At 61.4% G+C, this 19,968-nt stretch overlaps 1 protein-coding gene across 2 annotated transcripts; it reads left to right on the top strand.

Annotated features, from left to right (window-relative positions):
* Positions 1-7,192: 7,192 nt before the first annotated feature.
* Positions 7,193-19,090, top strand: CAPN10 (calpain 10). Of its 2 annotated transcripts, none has more exons than XM_060106914.1 (12): positions 7,193-7,436; positions 9,739-9,870; positions 11,011-11,207; positions 11,994-12,211; positions 13,737-13,878; positions 14,401-14,567; positions 14,835-15,055; positions 15,820-16,022; positions 16,108-16,363; positions 17,955-18,154; positions 18,402-18,447; positions 18,728-19,090. In XM_060106914.1, exons 1-12 carry the CDS (start codon positions 7,311-7,313, stop codon positions 18,755-18,757), a joined length of 1,938 nt encoding a protein of 645 aa, XP_059962897.1. In that variant the 5' UTR covers positions 7,193-7,310; the 3' UTR covers positions 18,758-19,090. The 2 variants fall into 2 exon arrangements, with proteins under 2 accessions (XP_059962897.1, XP_059962896.1); XM_060106913.1 differs by having other exon boundaries at positions 17,924-18,154.
* The last annotated feature ends 878 nt before the right edge of the window (positions 19,091-19,968 follow it).

Raw genomic sequence — 19,968 nt, 5'->3', positions numbered from 1 at the left:
CACCAGCGGCACCCTCCACCCTCCCCAGCCCCTCCCCTCCCGGACCCCCAAACACCAAAGCAGGGAGGCCACTTGTCACCACCCTTGCTGTGGGCCTTTCTCAGCAGTGGTCCCCCATCCCAAACTGGAGTAAAGGAAGAGGTGAGTGTGACTTTGGGGGATGGAGAAGGAGGGACATCTGCAAGCACAGGTGCAGTCGAGGCTGCAGGTACTGGTGGGGCTTGGAAGAGGGAGTGAGGTTGGGGACTCCACTTGGGGCATCGCCACGAAGGATGGCTAAGCTGTGGGCGCTGGGATTGATGCAGCCACTGCGACAAAGGGCAGTGGTCGGGCCCTGGGCCTCCCGGTTGCCCGCGGGGTTGGGCTCATGGGGCAGCACGCCTCTGGTGTGGGTCTCCCACCAGCATTACACGCTCCGGCCCCGCAGTGACATGTCACCTGATCCACTGGACGGACCCAGCCACAGAGCCCCCCCCCCCACCCAAGGGGCCAGGGCGTGGGAGGACCGCCAATGGTGGGCCAGCAACCCTGGCCCTGCCACATCCGGCCCCCAGGTCACCAGATGTCCCACTGATTCTCCTTCCTGCACTCAAGATGCAACTCCTCCACCGCACCCCCTTGCCGCGGCCAGGAGGTGACCTGGCCCCATCCAGTCACGGCCCAAGGTCTCGGGGGGCTGTCCCAGCAGCAGGGCCCGGTGGGGCTCCACGTGGCCCAGCCACTCGTGAGCTGGAAGGCCAGTCACCTGCCCACGGGGAACAGGGATCAGGTGGCAGCAGCAACACGCCAGCGGCCCCCCCCCCCATAGCAGCGTTCGGGGCCCCGCCAGGGGCCCCATCCTGGGCCAGGCTCCCCCAGTCCTGGGTTCTCTGTGGCCCTTGGCTCTGCCCTGGGAAGGATCCGTCGTCCTCCTGTCTAACTGGCCACGCCTGACTGTGGCATGTGTCAAGCCCTCTTCGGGGGGCGGAACTGCTTCCTCGGCCTCTTCCCCACCAAGGCCATTTTCTAGTCTCGAGTCACAAACTTTGTAGTCCCAGCTTCCTGGTTTCTTTGGCAGTGCAACTCTCAAAAGCACTGTGGTCCCCCAAGGTCCTGACGTGGTCTCTGTGGGCGCGCAGCCACACCCGAGCCGCCTGCTTCGCTCCCCCACCCCCGGCCTCGCCCGACTTTGCAAGCCTCAGAAGCAAGCCCCACAGTCTCACTGGAGTGACACCCACACCTCGGTGTTGTCCTTGCCACACTGTCCTGACTCTGATCTGCCCTCTGGGATGAGCAGGTGGCCTCTCAACCCCATGAGTCCCTGCATTCCTGCCTTTCTCGATTCCTTTTCCTCCCAGCTTGCAAACCGGGAATGTTTTTTCAGCCCGTCTCTCATGGTGTCTTGCCAAACGCAGCCTGTGACCAACACAGGCTGCCAGGGTTTCCCAACCTCTTCCATCAGACCTGTGAGTTATTTTGGACATCGTTTGCCTCATGGGTCGTCACGGTTGAGTTTTACCAAATGTTTTGTGGCTGCATACCACAGCTTCCAGTGATGGGCCCATGCCAGCCCCCAGCCTGCATCCTATGTCCTGATACAGCCTCACACCTATTCTGGGGCCAATGTCTGTGTTCTGGCAACAAACAGCTCTAAAATACCAACGTTTTATTTTATTTTATTTTTTATTTATTTTTGGCTGTGTTGGGTCTTTGTTGCTGCGCGTGGGCTTTCTCTAGTTGCGACGAGCGGGGTCTACTCTTTGTTGCGGTGCACGGGCTTCACATTGCGGTGGCATCTCTTGTTGCGGAGCACGGGCTCTAGGTGCATGGGCTTCAGTAGTGTGGCGCACGGGCTTAGTTGCTCCGCGGCATGTGGGATCTTCCCGGACCAGGGCTCAAACCCATGTCCCCTGCGTTGGCAGGTGGATTCTTAACCACTGCACCACCAGGGAAGTCCCTAAAATACCAGTGTTTTAAATGACAACGTTTTCTCTCTCACTCGTGCCTCGTGTCTGCTTCAGGCCAGGCGGGGGTGTGGGCTTCCTGTCTCTCGTTCCTCAAGGACCCATGCTGACGGACGAAAGCACCTCGCCAGAGGTGGGGCTGTGAAGGGGCTCACACCAGCAGTCAGACGCGCTGGGGCCACGCGCCCCGTCTGTCCACTCCTGCCACGTGCATGGAGGTGGGGAGTTTCGGCCACCGGCAGTACTGACCACCATAGGGGCTGCGGGCAGTGCTGGGAGACAGAACTTTTGGGACAGAGAGGGGAGCAGTCAGGCAGGAGAATGGGGCCAAGGTGGGTGATGTCCAGGATGGGGATGGGAGTGGCCGTGAGCATCGGATCTGCTGGGGCCAAGGAAGGTGGGGCAGCGAGGAGAGATGGTGTGTGGAGAGCTGACGCGTGAGGGTTTGGGCTTAGAGCCCCGCGCTGCCTGGAGCCTCTCTGGAGTCCAGGTATGGGCATCTTGAGTCCTTCAAGCCGTGTCCTGTGCAGTCCAGACTTGCCTTGGGGGCATTTATCTCCCCTCCCCCACTCTTACTGGGACTTACTGGGGGTAAGCCCCCCTCTCTCAGGCCAGATGCCTTGGGTGGAACTTCAGATGTAAAGGTAAGGCCCAGTCAAGCACCCACCCAGGAGAGCACCAACCATGTGCACAACGGCCAACACTCACCGGCCCAAACTGACCTCCAGGGAAGTAGGGCTAACAAAGTAATCAGAACACAACTAACGTCTCAGCCACACAATGGCGGGGTGGGGGTGGTTTGAATTAAACCCTAAGACAGGAATAGGCACCTGTGAGATGACCGGGAGTCAGGAAAAAGAACCAGTCAGAGACCTTGGAAGTTTCTTAAAGGGACAACTTTTTTTTTTTTTTTTGCGGTACGCGGGCCTCTCACTGTTGTGGCCTCTCCCATTGCGGAGCACAGGCTCCGGACGCGCAGGCTCAGCGGCCATGGCTCACGGGCCCAGCCGCTCCGGGGCACGTGGGATCTTCCCAGACCGGGACACGAACCTGTGTCCCCTGCATCGGCAGGCGGACTCTCAACCACTGAGCCACCAGGGAAGCCCGGGACAACTTTTTAAATAAAAAAAAAATGCAACCCGAGAAGAATGGTCATAATGAAGACAGGGCTCACGGATTGGAGCATCAAAGAGCGCTCCTAGCATCAGCTAAGGGCCTCACGAAGAGAAAGTGCACAGGAAAAGCGAAGCAGTAGAATTCGCCCAAGACCCGGGGTCATGGAAAGACTGGGCCGCACGAAGAAGCTCAGAGTGATCAAGGCATCCTTGCTCTCAACACATCCGGGACTCCAGCCTCCTTTCCTTAGCCACTGCCCGCCTCTACCCACCATCAGACCTCCCCTGCAGGGCTGGGCCACCTGAGGCTGCCACGCCCCAGGCAGCCTCCCTAACCCACATTCGCTAACACGGGCTGTCCTGTCACCAAGAGCAATCTGATGTCAGCTGTTAAGGGTTTGTATTTTTTTTTCTTCACTTTCTCTCTAAATAATCACTGACCAGACCCTGGGAGGGTGAAGGCCAAGAGCAGGGCAAGGACCCTGAACATGGGGTGTGCCAAGGCTGCCCACAGGGCTAGCCCAGCATCTGCTAGAGGCTCTAATGGGCACAGGGCAGGGTGCTGAGAGCGCTACCACCCACCCACCCAGGCCCAGATAAACCTCCCTTGTTAAAAAACGCATGAGCAAGCAGAGAGGGACAGACTCCAGGACCTGAAGTGAATGCAATGCCCGCAGTGCAGAAAATATCCCACTTTGGAAATACAGTTAACTCAGAGGACTGAAGTCAAGGAAGAAATTACCTGTATTGTGTTCAAAATAAAATTTAAGAACACAGGACCATTTTGGAGCAGTAGTTAAGGGGGAAAATTCCTATAAGGAGCATGTATTATTTTTAACAATGAGGTTTAAAAAAACCCCAAACTTAATCTAAAATATCACCCCCAAAAGAATCCATTCCTCTGTCAGCAAGCAAAGCGACCTAAGCCTGCCTGGTCTCGGAACGCTGGCTCCGTCCCACATATAGCTGTGGGGTCCTGGGCTGCCACCTCCTCCCTTTGAAGTTCAGGTTCTTTGTCGTAAAATGGGACAGTGACACCTACCTCTGAGATGCGTGAGGATCATACAAACTCCACGTCTCATTGTTGTCAAATGCATTTGACCCTTCAAGCCCTTCGGGGCGGAACCTTCCTCACTTCTGTTGAACTGATTGCAGGTTGCAGGAAAGACACAGATGGCTTTGTTCCAGCCCTCCCTGGGGAGATTCCTTCAGCTGGAACCTTTAGACGGGCAGGGGAGAGACCCACGCTTCCAGGACCCACTCCCACTCCACCCCAGCTAAGACCATCCCACAGAGAAACTCCACATTTGTGGCCCTCACTGACTGCCCCTCGGCCCAGGCCCAGCCTTGTTTCTGACTTAATCCTCAGCCCGCCCCAGGGCCTCTGTGCTGTGGGTTTTGCAGTTGGAGACGGGCCCAGAGAGCAGCTGGGACAGCTGCCCAGCAGGGCCAGGTTTCCGGTGATTCTCGCTCAGGTGACTTCAGGGTGCTCCTGGCTCGGGGGCCCTGGACTACTGCTCTGCATGCCTCCCGGCCCCGCTGGGGCGGACACCCGTGCTCCCACCGTCTCTCAGTGCTCAGAGGCCAGAGTTAGCTCTGGGATGTGCGTGGTGGAGGCTGGTCCTACGGGCCCAGGGCCTTGCTAAGGTAGGGGACCTCCCATCTGTCCCGTCCCCTCAGGAGGAGAGTCCCGGAGAGAAGGGCTTGCTCAGAGAGACAGGCATCCCACTGCCCGCAGGCCCGGGACACGAGTCAATCTCGGGCTGCCTGGGGTGGCACGTGGCCTTCACTGTTCTGTGGGCCTGAAACCGCCTTGCAATTCAGACGTGTCAGTGTAACTGAGAACATGTCTCAAGAGCTTCCTAACCTGAGGGGCCCGAGGCCAATCCTTCTTCCAGCTCCACGGGGCCTCCCGATGTCTCACTTGTAACCGTCAAACAGCGCTATGACATGGAGCTGGTGTTCCCGCCTTACAGCGAGGGCCCTGAGATGAGACTTTATAAATAACTGCCCATCCCAGGACCTGCGGTTGTGGAGACTGGGGTTGTGCACCAGCTGCCCCCAGAACACCTCCTCATTTTTCCACCCCAGGCTGCTTCCAACGCCTCCTGATACCCACAGGCCAGAGGCTCCACTCTGCACAGGGCTGGGGAGTGGGCCCAGCAGGGAGAGGGGACTACTGCTAATTGGCCAAGGGGTCATGTCTGCACCCAGAGGTGGGGAATGGCACCACAGGGCTTGTAGGGGTCAGTGTGGCCCAGGAGGAGCTGTGCCCGCAGGCCGACAGGAGAGCTGCCTTCATGCCATCTCAGTGTTGGTCACAAAGCAACACCGCAGACCTGGGCTGCTGCCTACCCAGCGCCAACTGTCTCCTGGCCCCTTCTCTGGGCATGGGCCCAGCTCTGGACACCGACATGCCCACAGGAAACTGCCTGCTCTCCAGAGCTTGCGAGCCTGGGTAAGTGGCACAGCAGAGGCCCCCACTTCGAGTCCAGATCCTGGGCTGGCCCCAGCCCGCTGCTCACCACCCCAGTGTGTTACCTGGAGCAGACCAGTCGCCCAACACCCCAGGTCAGGGAAGTTTGTCTTAGTCCTCCAGGACACCCACATGAAGCAGAGCCCAGGCCATTCCTCATTCCATCCAGCCACGGTGCAGCCTCCAGCCTGCCATAAACATCTGGGAGAGTCAGCACCACGGGGGGGGGGGGGGGGGGGGAAGGGTCATGAAGTGAGCATCCCAGAGAGAGATGTCAGACGACGAGGTCACTCCCTTCTCTAGAACCTCAGCAGAGATGAGGACCCTAGGCCTCCAAACCAGGGGTCTGGGGCCCGGTGGGGTCAAGATGGCCCGTATCATGCCACCACTAGCAGCTGCTGCTCGTGCAGGCCTTGCTGGGCCTCTCGGAGGGAGAAGGCGCAGCTGTCACAGCAACCGGGGGCTCTGGAGCAAGAAGGTCGGGGCAGGGGCTCTTGGACCGGGCTCCGTTTCTCCTCATCAGTAGGGACTTTTTGGATCGGATTGCAGAAGGGCTTCGATCTGACCACCCTTCCTATCTGGGAGGCTGGGCAAAAGCGGCCTGGGGATACAAAATCTGAGAAGCTCTAGCAGGTATCAGAGAGCTGTCCTAGAAGGATTGTGCCCCACCCCACCCCATCTCCTCCCCTGTGCGGCCCTCTGTGAAGGCTCCAGCCACAGTGAAGCAGGCTTGGAGAGGCAGTCAGAGAATAAGCCTCTGGTTGGCTGCCTGCCTGCCTTCCTGGGAATGGGGACGGGGAAGGGCAGGTTCCTGCAGCAAAGGTGAATCCTTGAGCAGATCCTTAAGTCACTGCCCTCACCAACCCGCAGCACTGAGCGGCCATGAGCTATAACCGCAACACCAGAGGGCCACTGTCCAGCCCACCAGGACCAGATGCCCGGCCATCTGGGGACCAGGAGTATGCTCCACCCTCATCGCCTGCCCGGCTCAGGATCTAGCGCGTCTGATCCCAGCCTGCCCTGAGGCAGCCTCCCAGGCCTGGGAAGGCCCTTCCGGGGCCGTAACATTCCCCAGGACCCCAGCACACAACCACAACAGTGGCGGACACCACACGGTCCCTGACGGCCCACGGCTCCCCTTCCCGCGTCTCTCATTGGCTCTCCCGACACCAGGTGGCCGGACCCACCGCCCCCGCCGGAAGAAGTGCATTCTGGAGGCAGCGCGGCATGCTGGGACCTGTAGTTCGTGGCCCGACCTCGGCCGAGACTGCCTCTCTGGTCCCTTCAGCCTCAGGAGGTAGTCCCGACGCCCCGACCCGAACCACACCGGCCCGAGGACAAGACTCTGCCGGCCTCCCAGGTGTGAGTCTCGGCTGAGATACCCCCGAGCCCCCCGGCCGTGGAAAGAGAAGTGCAGCCAAGGCGACTAACCGGCTTTGCTGGAGCCTAGATCGAGAGCCACGCCCCCTGAGGGGCTGGGAATCTGGCGCGGACTTCCCAACGCTCAAGTGGGATTGGGCCGTTCTGTCATGTGATCAGGGGCTACGCGCCTGGTTGGCTGCAGCCTAGATCGACGGTTACCGGGGCGACGGAGCGGGCGGGCACCGGGGCCGGGTGGTACTGTGGGTCCAGCGGGGCTGGGGGGCCGGGCCGGACGGGGGAGGCGCGAGGCAGGCGGGGCCGCGGCAGGTTCGCGCTCCCTCCGGGGCTGCGCGCCCCCTCGGCTGCGCTCGGCACCGGGGCGCCGGCAGCAGATGGGAGCTCGGGGTGCCCAAGATGCGGGTGCCGGCCAGGGAGCTCTTCCGGGACGCTGCCTTCCCGGCCTCGGACTCCTCACTCTTCTCCAGCTTCTCCACGCCGCTGGCCCAGTTCCGGGAGGAAATCACGTGGAGGCGGCCCCAGGTGGGGCAGGGGGGCGCGCGGGTCTCACGGGTCTCGCGCCAGGCCTCCAGGTGTTCCTTCCTGCAGGGGTGCGAGCGCGGCGGCCGGGGTTAGCCGGGGCTGGGTGCACGGCGGTCGGCAGGGTCTACCGCCGCTGTCCTCCTGAGTGGGCTCCCAGGCCCCCTCCCCAGCCCACTCGGGGTGTGCTGGACCCGAGTTTACGGCCCCTACCTGCGAGAGCTCCCTTCAATAGGAGATTCAAGGCACAGCGAGAGGGGCGTTTTAACAGACGCAAACTCAGCCCCACTTGCGTCTGCTTTGAAGAGCTTCTAGTCTGCGTGGCTCTTCTGGCCACAGGCGGTCTCGTTCTGTTTCTCATGGTGTTCTGGAAGGGCCAGGCTGAGCCTACAAAGCAAAGCCGTTTTGCTCTGCATGTTCCTGTCTTGGACCTCGTGCACTTGAACTTTCAGATGTAATTATTTTAAGGTGGCAGTTTAGAGGGATGCCCTGGCCTAGTGCTATGCTGATATCTTTAGAAACGGTGTATCAGCTGAATAAGACTGTCCAAGGAACAGTCTCTCCCTGCGTGTATGCAGTCTTAGTGGGGACATCTGCGTGCACCAGCCCTGGAAGAAGGCCAGACCTGGCTCTGGCTGTTGAGGTGCTTTCCGTGGGCAACACTGAGGGGGCCTGTTGGGCATGGAGGTGCCAAGGGCCAAAGAGCCTGATCGGCCATGCCGGTAGAATTTGGGTTAAAAAAAAGTGTGTGTGGGGGGGTGGATTTTAGGGACAATGGGAGGCCATTAGAATGTTTTTAGTAGAGGAGTGATTCGATTTGATTTATGTTTTAAGAAGCTCACTCTTACTGCCAGGTGTGAAATGGATTGTTGGGGCAAGAATGCAGGTGGCCATTGCAGTGGTCCTGGAGAAAGATGAAGGAGCTCAGATTAGTGTGACAGCCGTTGGGATGGGGCTTTGGAGTGGATGGATTTGAGAGAGATTTTGGAGGGGGGATTGATAGGTCTTAGTGACCGATTGGCAGTAGATAGTGAGGATGAAAGAGCGACCAAGAATGACTTCTAGATTTCTAGCCTGAGCACCTGGGGGGATGATGGTCCCGGCTGATGTGCTGGGGAAACTGGGACGTGGGGGAGAGCTAGGGGTGGAAATGTAGGCTTGGGTTTTGCTCTCACAGGTTCAAGCGGAGCTGACAGTAGGCAAGTGGATATGAGAGTCGGGAGCTCAGGAAGACCTGGGCTATAGATGCTCCCCTGGGAGCTGGGACCGTAACAGGTGGCTCACTGTCCAGGGTCTGGAAGGGTACCTCAGGAGAAAGTACGGGCAGAGAAGAAGAGGCAGCTTGGAACCGAGCCTTGAGGAACCGCAGGTGCCTTGACAGGTAGACTTGAGAAGTGGCAGGCAGTGAGGGGAAAGGACAGCCAGAAGCCCTTGGAATCATGGAAGCCAGGAGGGGACTGCTGGGGGCGGGGGCAGCCACTGCTCTGATGCTGCCGAGTGTTGGGAAAGACAAGGACAGAGGATGGCCGTTGGAGGTGACGACACGGAGGTGACATTCATGAAAGCGGTTTTGGGGGCATGGCTGGCTCCGAAGCAACGAGATGTGGCAAGAAGCCGGAGGGAGGAAGTAGGGCAGCAGCTCTTTTGAGAAGTCGGTCAGTGAGGGGCCTAGAGGGGAAATAGTGCCCAGGGACAGCATCTTAGAGAAGAGGAGACGTCCTCTCCCGTGCCTTACGCTGGTGGGATCCTGCCTGCAGAGAAGGAAGGAGGCGGGGATCGCGGGAGCGATCAGATACTGAGGGCAGGAACGGGGTCGGGTCGGGGGGTCTGATGGAGCGTCAGGTGAGGCCATCCGCTCTGAGGGACGAGGGTGTTTTGAGAAGAGAAGGAGGAAGGAGAAGGGGTAAACTAGTCTAGGGTGTAGAAAATTGAGCCTTTTAGAGAAACAGTATAGAGGACCCACTTGAGACTTGCCTTTATGAATTTAAAGTGAAACTGTTTTCTAGACCAACATTGCACTGTTTTATGAAAGGCGGGGTAGGATTCATCCAGAGTTGGGAGTTTTGCCAATTAAGGAAGGTGGACAGAGACAGGGACCCCAGAATCTAAGTTGGATGCGATGATCTGAAGCCAGGAGGGGCTGACGGATACTGGCTGCAAGAAGCCAGCTGCTTCCCGTCCCCTCTTAGGCAATGTGGATGACCAGAAAAGCTCCTCCCCAGCCCCTCTCACATAGATCCTGTGTTCTTAGTCTTAAAGCTAGCCACAGGCATGAAGTAATTCTGGACGATTTTCTTTATTTCAGGAAATCTGCGCCACGCCCCAGCTGTTTGCAGATCGCGCTCAGGAAGGACAGGTGAAGCAAGGGCTGCTAGGGGACTGCTGGTTCCTGTGCGCCTGCGCCGCCCTGCAGAAGAGCCAGCACCTCCTGGACCAGGTGTTTGCCACAGTGCGGCTTCTTCTCCGACCCTTGCTTCCTGTCTGCCCGCATTGGAAGGAAGCAGGAGGCAGCCAAGCTCTTGCTCTGTGGGGCTCGGCCCTCGGGGGCTCCGAGGCGCAGACGCAGTGACCCCCTCCCACAGGGGCCAGCAGGGATGCTTTCTGCCCTGCTCTGCCATCTCCTGAGCCCTGGGTCAGGCAGGCATTTGGAATAAAAAGACAAACATGCCAGCCCAGGGTAGGAAAGGGTTGGCAGAGAAGTCCTATGCTGCTTTGGAGTAAGCTTCCTAGCTAGTTGCGGTTGCTTTTTTTTTTTTTAACAGGTTTTGAATATAAATTGGCAAAAGGTGATTAAAACTGTTTCCGATGCTAAGCTGGTACCACAGTTATAGAAGGCCTGTCAGACTCCTTCCCCAGGAGCCCTCACGGCCTCGCTAAGTGTCACCAATACAGGCAACAGTGTTGACGGTGGTGACCCCTTTCCGAGCTGCTCCCATGTCCCAGGCCCTGTGCTAAGCCCACCCCAGTTGCTCGCTTTCATTCTCACAGGCCTTGCTGGCTTTGACCCTTTCTTACAAACGAGGGCACTAAAACCACTGTCATGTTTCCAGCTAGTAAGGGGCAGAGCCAGGCCCAAACGAGGCCGTCTGGGTCCAGAGCCCGTTCTGTCTCTCAGCATCAGGCCAGAATCACAAACCCAGCAGTGAACAGCGGGCCAGGCACTGTCAGAGTTTCTGAGGTCCCAGGCTCCAGCCAGGGGGTCGCTGTGCCTGTGGTGACCTGCCACCAGCCACTCTGTCGAGAACTGGGTCACTCAGGCCTATAAAAGTCACATTTGTTTTGGATTCAGGTCACGTGCTTATTGGGGACACTAGGACATAATGGTCAACTTTGACCTCTGGGAGACAGTCGGCTCACTCAGTGTGGCCCTAGCATCTTTTATTGAAAGGTCTATTAGTCTTCTGTCCAGTGAGCGGCTTTTGCACAAGCACTGCCAGCCAGGCGTCGGGGGAGGTGGAATCCTGTGCGTGACGGGAGGGTGCCGTTCCGCACGGTCACGCTCTGCTCGGGATGCTGGGAGCGCGCCGCGTGGTGGCTTCTCTCACCATCTCCTTTTGCCTCTCCCCACGCGCGGCAGGTCTTTCCTCCGGGACAGCCGAGCTGGCTCGACCAGACGTACCGCGGCTCCTTCACCTGTCGAGTTTGGCAGTTTGGACGCTGGGTGGAGGTGACCATAGATGACCGTCTGCCTTGTCTTGCAGGGAGACTCTGCTTCTCCCGGTGCCAGAGGGAGGATGTGTTCTGGCTTCCCTTACTGGAGAAGGTCTACGCCAAGTACGCATGCTGGGGGCGGAGGGGCCGGGCCAGGCGGGCTGGGGGCCCTGGAAGCACATCTGCTCGCCCTGGGCTGCAGCGTCCTTGTCAGCAGCTAGGGCCTGGTGGCCAGTCCTGGGTGGGGCGACCCGTCCAGAGACAGAAACCCTGAGGCTTGGCCTGAGGTTTGCTCTCCCCTCTGCCCACTCCCTCTTTCCCTGCCCTCATTTCAAAGTCGGGCATGAAGGCCTCGCCTCCAGAAAGAGGGTGTGTGTTTTCCTCTCTCTTTCCTCAAACACAAGCGAGAGAAATGTCTCCGTCTATCTGTGTCACCACTGGGGACAGGCGGCCTCTGTGCAGGTTGCTGGGAAGGAATGAGGCCACCGAGGTACCATATGCTCGTTTATCGTAGTCCTGAGACCAAGGACTTCCTCCCGAGTGTGCTGATGGCCGCGCTGAAAGGCGCTGGGCCGGTAGGCAGGCCTCCGCGGTGGGAGGGGGTCCTCCACTGCTGCCGCTGGCGGGGCCGAGGCCCTTGATCATGAGAGACGCAGGAGTGGGAGCTCACAGCCTCTGTGCCCGCCTCCCGCTGGTGCCCCACAGGGGCAGAGACCGCAGGGCCCTGCGGGGTGCTGTCCCTTATGGCCTTGGAGGCGAGCTTGTGTCTGGACTTGGTGAGGACAGGGTGGGAGCGAAAGAGGGGAGGAGAGAGAGGCGATTGAGGTGGGTAGAAGGCAGACCACAGGGGCAGGAGAGGGGCAGGGGGCCTGGTGCCGGAGCCTCACGCCCTCCTGGCTGTCTCCCCAGGGTCTACGGGTCCTATGAGCACCTGTGGGCGGGACAGGTGGCTGACGCCCTGGTGGACCTCACTGGTGGCCTGGCCGAAAGGTGGAACCTGAAGGACATGGCAGGAACCAGCGGCCAGCAGGACAGGCCCAGGGGCGCGGAACGTAGGACTTGTCGGCAGCTGCTCGGCCTGAAGGACCGCTGTCTGCTGAGCTGCTCGGTGCTCAGCCCCAGAACAGGTAGGGCGGGAGCGGGCAGCGGCCTGGCGGGCCTGCACACCTGAGCCCTCTCCTCCTGTACGGAGCTTGTTACTGTGGTCCTATATGGGCTCAGTGGAAAGCAGGACCTTTGGAACTGGTGTCTGAGTGTGTGACCTTCCCTACTGACCGTCCTTCTCTGGAGGGAAGTGTCCCCTTTTCCCTTGACCAGGGCTTACCCCTATGGGGAGACGGGAGCCTCTATTGGGGTCACTGGGAACCAGGTGGTGGCACCATCTCTGGCCCAGCTGGTAACCTGGCAAAATCGACACTCAGGTTTTCACTTTAGTAATATATCTGCTCATTGAAAGAAATCCGTTGAAAGAAAAAAATCACTCAGACTTGACTACCTTTGACTTTTTAGTCCCCTTTCTCAGTTTTTTTTTTCAGAAAGATGTATATGTTTTATATTCTATATTATATACCATTCGCTGTGTAAACTTTGTCAATGTTTTATGTTATTAGTGTATCTGCTGCGCTCTTCTTAACCCTTCCTTTGATGTTGGGTATTGAAGGTCTTTCCTATTTTATGCTATTATAAATAACATCGCAGTGGATATCTTTATGCACAATTGTTTTCATATCTAGGATTATTTTCCTAATGGGATTTTTGTCCGAAGAATAAGAACATCAAAATAAACTGCCATGTGTTGACTGTTACGCTGCCCGGCACGTGCGTGAGGGCTAGCACATCCCCGGTCTGGTTTGCCCACCTGCAGGCCTCAGGATGGGGTTGGGGAAGCACACTTTGGGGGTGAGGGGAGCCCACGGAGTGCTGTGCTGGGACGCTGTGCGAGACACTGCCTCAGAGGGTGGCCTGTATAGTATCAGCTGCCCCCAGGGTGGGGTAAGGCTAATTCTAGGCACTTCAGGCTTTGGGGGAACCCCCAGGCAAAGAGGGAGAGCAGCTGGAGCCCACCGAAGTGGCAGGGGGCTGGGGACGTGGGCGGGACCCCCAGAGTGGCAGCTCCAGGGTGGTCTGGACCACCACCTGCCCTCCCACCAGTCTCGGCTTGGCCCCTCCACTTCTGCGCCTGTCTGCCCCGAGGCCTCTGGCCGGGTGGAGGGTCTCCCGCTGGCCTCCAGCCTTCCCCACCGGTTTCTGCTCAGACACTACCTGACACCCCTGACCCCTAGCAGGCCTCGCCGAGAAGAGGTTTTTCTCTAGTTTCTGGCGTCACAGACCCGCCCGTGACAGTGCTGGGAGCAGCCCTTTTGAGAACCTCCCTCATCATCAGCGAGGACCGAGGCCCAGAGAAGGGAATGACTTGTCAGGCCTGGTGGCAGCCGAGCCAGAGTCTAAACCCAGGTCCTTCACTGTGACTCACGCTGCATAAGGCCACTCGTGAGCCGACTTGTCTGCAGCGGTCAGGAAAGGAGCCCCTGGTGGCCCGCGGGGACCCGGGTGCCTGTGCAGCCGCAGTTGGGTGGGCTGGGGCGCCCCACGGAAGGAGGCGGACCTGTGCGTCTGCTCGGTTTGAGGACTTCCTGGCTGTTCCTCACCCAGGTACCAGGGCGCTGGGGGAGTTTCATGCTTTCATTGTCTCGGACCTGCAAGAGCTCCGGGGTCAGGCTGGTCAGAGCATCCTGCTGCTGCGGATTCAGAACCCCTGGGGCCGGCGGTGTTGGCAGGGGCCCTGGAGAGAGGGGTGAGTGCGGGCGAGGGTGCACTCTGGGTCATCGTGCTGGTCTTGCGGGGGGAGGGGTGTGGGGCCCGAGGGGCAGCCCAGAGCCGCCTTGACGGCATGCGCGCCTGGTGTCTGAGGCCGGGCCGTGGTCAGGACAGGGTTTGGTTGCTCTCCTGCTCATGGGCCACCGTGCTCTGTGCTCGGCCCCAGATGGCCTGTTGAGGCCGGCTTAGCGCTGGGCCCTGCGACCCAGGTGACCCGGGGCGGTCGGGGCCTGCCCTGAGGGCACCCACGGACTGGCGGGTGCCCTGCTGGGCTGCGGGTGACAGAGACCCACAGAACGCCCGCGCCCAGTCCTCAGCTCAGCTTCGAGACCTGGCCCGGGACCGCTCCCCTTACCCGGCCCAGGGTCGCAGAGCGGGACCAGCACCCCACGCCGCCCTGTCATCCACTCAGCCCGGCAGGGGCGCCTCCCGCCCTGCTGCTTGGGCGCTGCTGTGGCTCTCAGGCGGGAGGCCTCGGCTGAAGGGAGGTTCCTTCCAGGGGTGAAGGGTGGAGCCGGGTGGAGTCGGTGGCCCAGTCTGAGTTGCTGTCGCAGCTCCAGGACGGGGAGTTCTGGGTGGAGGAGGACGAGTTCCTGCGGGAGTTCGACGAGCTCACCATCGGCTTCCCTGTCACGGAGGCTGGCCACCTGCAGAGCCTCCACTCAGGTAGGGGAGGCCTGCGCCCCGGGGGAGCCCTCGTGGGGCCTCAGTGGCCCGGACGGACTGGCCTCTGAAGTCGGGGTGAGCAGGCACCGCGTCCCACCACGGGGCGCCTGGGCACCCCTCTTGCCCCTTGGCTTCTCTTCAGGGCGGAGCGATGGTCGCATCCCCACCTGCCCTGAGGGGACAGGTGGCAGGGTGGGGGGCCCCTGCTAGTGCAGGGGGCGTGAGGGGGACCCTGTCCCTGCGGCTGACGTGGGGGTCCCCGCCCAGGAAGGGCGCTGTGCCACACTCAGGAGCTGCCCGGGGCCTGGGTCAAGGGCCAGTCGGCGGGAGGCTGCCGGAACAACAGTGGCTTCCCCAGCAACCCCAAGTTCTGGCTGCGGGTCTGCGAACCCAGCGAGGTATACATGGCCGTCCTGCAGAGACCACAGCTGCGCACGGCGGGCCACCCAGGCAGGGACTACCAGGCCGTGGGCCTGCACATCTGGAAGGTAACCCGCCCGGGCCTGGCACCCCGCTCTGTGGGATGCAGGCACAGGGGTGAGGAGGCCTGAGCCCCGGGAGCCCCCGACGTGCCCCTCGCCCCCGCCGGCTGTCCTCCCACAGACCCCGCTCAGATCTGAGTCCACAGGACTCACCTCCCTCCGCCTGGCCCAGGGTGTACCCTTTGACCAAAGGCAAGCTACACAGAAGCAGCCGTTAGCAGAGCTGGCAGAGGTGTTAGGAGAGCTGCCGGGGGCAGCCCGGGACCTCCCTCGGTCCCCTCCCTACAAAACGGGGATGGGGCTGTTGTGCTCTCGTAGGTTGTCTGAGGGTAGGTCTGTGGCTCCTGATGGAGACTGAGGGGACAGGAAGGTGGCCGACAGAGGACCGCGCTGCCTGTTGGCTTGCCCAGTCGCTTGGTTTTTAACCCTGTATGTCCTGACGGGGTCTGACAACTCACATCGCACTGTTCCCCGTCCCTGTGCGGCCACGGCCTGCCTGGCGTTGCTTTCCTCGTGCAGAAACTGCTGGCAAGCCGTTTGCTTGGCAGTCCCCAGGTTGCATCAGCCACCTGCCTTTGCAGGCGCAGCCCTGTCTGGATTTGTCTGTTTCCTCCCAGAGCAGGAGGACTTGCAGGCTCCCGTGTGGGACGGAGCCGCTGACCCCAGGGCTGAGGGGAAGCCCTGGGTTCACCGGGGTTGGGGGGACCTGTAGGCCTGGGTGCTTCGAGGGGGGCCCTTCTGTGACGGGTGCACGCGGGCCTCCCCTGCAGGTGGAGAAGCGGCGGGTCAGCCTGCCCAGGGCCCTGTCCGTGCCCCCTGTGGCGGGCACCGCGTGCCACGCGTACGACCGCGAGGTCCACCTGCGCTGTGAGCTCGCTCCGGGCTACTACCTGGCCGTGCCCAGCACCTTCCTGAAGGACATGCCAGGGCGGTTCCTGCTCCGGGTCTTCTCCAGTGGGAGAGTCTCCCTCAGGTGAGGGCGGCGGGCGGGCCAGGGACTGGGGCAGGGCCGCGTGCGTTCGCGCCACGGCCGCCTCCTGTGCTTGTCTCCCCGGCAGCGCCATCCAGCCGGCAGCCCAGAGCACTGCCCCCCGGGAGGCCCTGCCCGTGGGCGAGTGGGAGACCGTGAGGCTGCGGGGCTCCTGGAGAGTCGGCCGGACGGCGGGGGGCAGCCGGAACTTTGCCTCCTACCCCACCAACCCCCGCTTCCCCCTCTTGGTGCCGGAGGGCGCAGGCCCCCGCTGCGTCCGCATCACCCTGCACCAGCACTGCCGTGACCACGAGGGCCTCCCCATCGGCTTCCACATCTTCCAGGTGGGCGCCCCTGCTCCCGGGCGTCCGGGTGGGGTGAGCCAGGGTCGGGGAGAGAGGCCCCCCGGGGTCTGTCCACGTCATCCAGTCACACGCAAGACTCATTTCCAGGTTTCCTAAAGTCCATAGCTCACTGGGGGTCACAGCTCAGCTCAGGCAGCCCCTCGTCCACTCGCCCGGGCTCAGAAGAGCTGGACACTTGTGTCCTAAGCTGCCCCCAGCACTGCACCTCCAGCCGGGAGGCCCGCCAAGGCGCAGAGGGTGCCATTGTCCAGCAGGAGCCCCCTGAAGCCGCGTGAATCCTTCCCACCCCAAATCCCATGCCTGAGTCTGGAACCAGCGAGGGCCTGGGCTCTGGGGACCAGCAGGAAAGGGACGGAGGGGAGGCCCACGCCTGCTGAGACGCGATGGACGGTTGCGCCACCGAGTGAGGGTCTTCAGATCAGAAAGAGAAGACAGAGCTGGGGGTAGGAGCTGAGAGCGAGGCCGAGGTGCGGGGCCGAGTCCCAGGCAGTAAGAGTGGGGGGCGGCCTTCGGGAGCTCGGAGGAGTGTGCCGGTTGTCCCCGCAGAGGAGAGGCTGCCCCCCGGGCTCACGTGGGCCTGAAGCTCTACCTAAGGGTGGCAGGAGACAGTGGAGGCCAGGCGAGCACCAGGGAGTCACAAACGCCACCCTGAGCGCCTTCCCCGGCCTCAGTCTGCTCTTCCCCTCCTGGCACATGAGCAGGATGCACCTAGCACACATGTAGCTGGAGGAAGCGGGGAGGTGAAGTGCCAGAGGTCCGAGGTCGCAAACCCAGAGCCCATGGTGACAGTGTGGCTCCCCTGCTCCTCCTGGGGACCCCGCTTCAAGATGGGCTTGGGCAGTAGCAGGTGCCCGAGGAGGGCATGGGCTGGAGGATGGCCCGGAGCTATGCCATCAGGGGCCCGTCCTGGGGCTGGGCACGCTTAGCCTGCGGTACAGACGACGTTGGGGAGGGGAGGTTCGGCTCTCCTCTGGGAAGGTTCTGTGCCCTCAGGATCCCAACGGCTGAGGACGCACTCTGGAGCCTCGCTCCACTGCAGGCCACCCCTGGGGCACCCCCCCGGCGCTTCGAAAAAGTGCCGGTGCCAGGGCCAAAGAGATGAGTCCCAGGGCAGGGGCTTGTGCAGTGGGGGCCTGGGTGCCCTGAGTCTTAATTCCCCCTCCTAGCTCCTCCCAGCAGCCCCCCTGAAGGCTGGGCTGTGCCCTGAGACACGAGGTGCCCTGGTCTCTTCCCCTGAGAGCCCCAGGCAGAGCTGCTCGGGGCCCAGAAGCTGGGGCTGCAGTGATAGCCCCCGGAGGACGTGAGGGCGGGCCTTCTTCTGCTGATCCCCAGGCTGGGGCCCTCGGGTGGTGGGGGCCCGGTGAGCGGCGAGTCCAGCTTCGGGGGCCTGGCATGTGTGACGGGGTCCAAGCAGACTGCACCGGGCTGCTCCCAGCCCAGGGCGGTGCTGCCTGGGAAGGGAGCGAGGCCAAGGCTGAGATAGGGGACTTGCCTTCGCCGTCCTGGTGGGCACAGCCGATGTGGTCCGCCCACGGGCAGGCCGTCCGGTCTGAGCCCGGGCTTCCCCCAGGTCCCAGCGGACGGCGGGGGCCAGGATGCGCCCTCCTGGCTGCTCCAGGAGCCTCTGCTGAGCTGTGTGCCGCACTGCTACGCCCAGGAGGTCAGCCGGCTCTGCCACCTGTCCGAGGGGACCTATTGGATCGTGCCCTCCACCTACCAGCCGGACACAGAGGGGGCCTTCACAGTGACCGTGGAGACCAGAATAGACAGGTGGGGCACCGGGGCTGTGTGTGTGTGTGTGTGTGTGTCGGTCGGGGGGCCGTGGTCCTCCGCATCTTAGTGCCCCTGGTTCTCTCCCGCCTGCCCCCCACACCCCAGCTCTCACTGTCCTGGCAGAGCCCAGAGGCCTGTGGGAGGAGAGTGCGCCGTCTAGAGAGCAGACGGGCCTGGAGCGTGGCTGCCTCTCCAGGTGCGCGGGGAGGACCCAGAGGGGTGACAGCGGTATCTTCTCCCACAGGCGCTCCATTCACAGCCAGGAGATGCTGGGGCAGCTTCTCAAGGAGGTACGTACGGGGCCTGAGAGGGCCCAGCTCACTCTGCTTTGGGGCCTCCTACTGCCCTGGGTCTTAATTCCCCCTCCTAGCTCCTCCCAGCGGCCGCCCTGAAGGCTGGGCTGTGCCCTGGGACACGAGGTGCCCTGGTCTCTTCCCCTGAGAGCCCCAGGCAGAGCTGCTCGGGGCCCAGAAGCTGGGGCTGCAGTGATAGCCCCCGGAGGGCGTGAGGGCGGGCCTTCACCCCTCCAACCAGGGCAGTGCCGCCAGCCCTCGCCATCTCCTCCCGCAGGCCTCCTTCGTGGCAGTGATGAAAGCCTAACCGGGTGACCCTGCGTATCGGCTCCGGTGACCAGGGGTCTGAGGGGCTCCCAGTGGCCCACACGCCAGGGCCGCGGCGGCTGGGCCTGAGCGGGTCCTGGCAAAGAGCCCCCGTCCCGGCAGGTGCTGCAGGAAGGGCAAGAAAAACTCAGGGTGGGCCCCTTCGTTCCACGCCGCTGAGCCAACAGAGCCTCCCTGAAATCCTCCACGCCCTGTCTCCTTGGCCCCGGAGAAAGGCCTTACGGCGCATCGGGACAGATCTTGTTTAAAACTGTTTATTAGAAACGTTTTTAGGACGTAACTTTATAAATAAACATTAGCACTGAGCAGCTTCCGACTGGGTCCTGGTTCAGGCAGCCAGCTTCATTGGCTGTCACTGGGGGAGCAGGTGAGGGGCTCCCGCCTGGCTGCTGAGACAAGGTGGGCGGCCAGGTGGCCCGAGAGGGGCAGGGCTGGTGTAGGGAAGGAGGAGGTGGGTAGTGAGAAGGGACAGTTGGAGGGCAGCACACGGGAGTCCCCAAGTGGCCGAAGCAGCACACTGCCGTTGACTCCCTGTCCACGCTGGGCCCCCCGTCTGGCTGCCTTCTAGTCATCTGGTCTGCCAGCCGATGGGCTCTGGTGCGAATGCTGCTGCCAGTGCCCAGCAGCCTCCTGCTTCCTTCTAGGAGGTGCAGGATGAGGTCCTTGGCTCTTGACTTGGGCGGGGATAGCCCGCAGGCCTCTGACCCCTGGGCCCCTCAACCCTAACCATTTCTGGCGCCCCGATCTTGGCCTGGTTTCTCTCCTGCCCCATCTTGCTCCTCTGACTTCAACACCGTGTTGTCACCATGATTGGGGCGTCTAGCCAGTTGGGTCTCTTTGTCCTGTATTACAACATAGTTTCTTGGAAAAAACTGCCAGTGCCCATTCCATTCCTCAAAAATGTGGGCTGTTCCTCATCTTTCCTGACTTGCTCCATCACGGAGCGCTGCTGGGCCTGATGCTGCCCTCAGGGAGCAGGAGTTGTCCTGGGAACCCTGAGTTCTGAGTCAAGTGGAGCTGGGATGGGGCCGCCACTCCTGACGGGACCACCCCGGGGTCTTCGGAGACTCAAACGGGGGGTCCCAGTCTCCACCCTCCCCCAAGGTACCATTTGTGATTTGTTGTCTGGGGTGGGTGGTGATGGTTTCAGTCTCGCCTTTGGCCTTCCTGACTGACGTCTCTGACCCCAGA

Source organism: Mesoplodon densirostris, chromosome 8 (assembly GCF_025265405.1).
Source record: "Mesoplodon densirostris isolate mMesDen1 chromosome 8, mMesDen1 primary haplotype, whole genome shotgun sequence".
In the NCBI taxonomy this organism is placed as follows: domain Eukaryota; kingdom Metazoa; phylum Chordata; class Mammalia; order Artiodactyla; family Ziphiidae; genus Mesoplodon; species Mesoplodon densirostris.
This window is presented reverse-complemented; position numbering and strand designations above follow the sequence as displayed.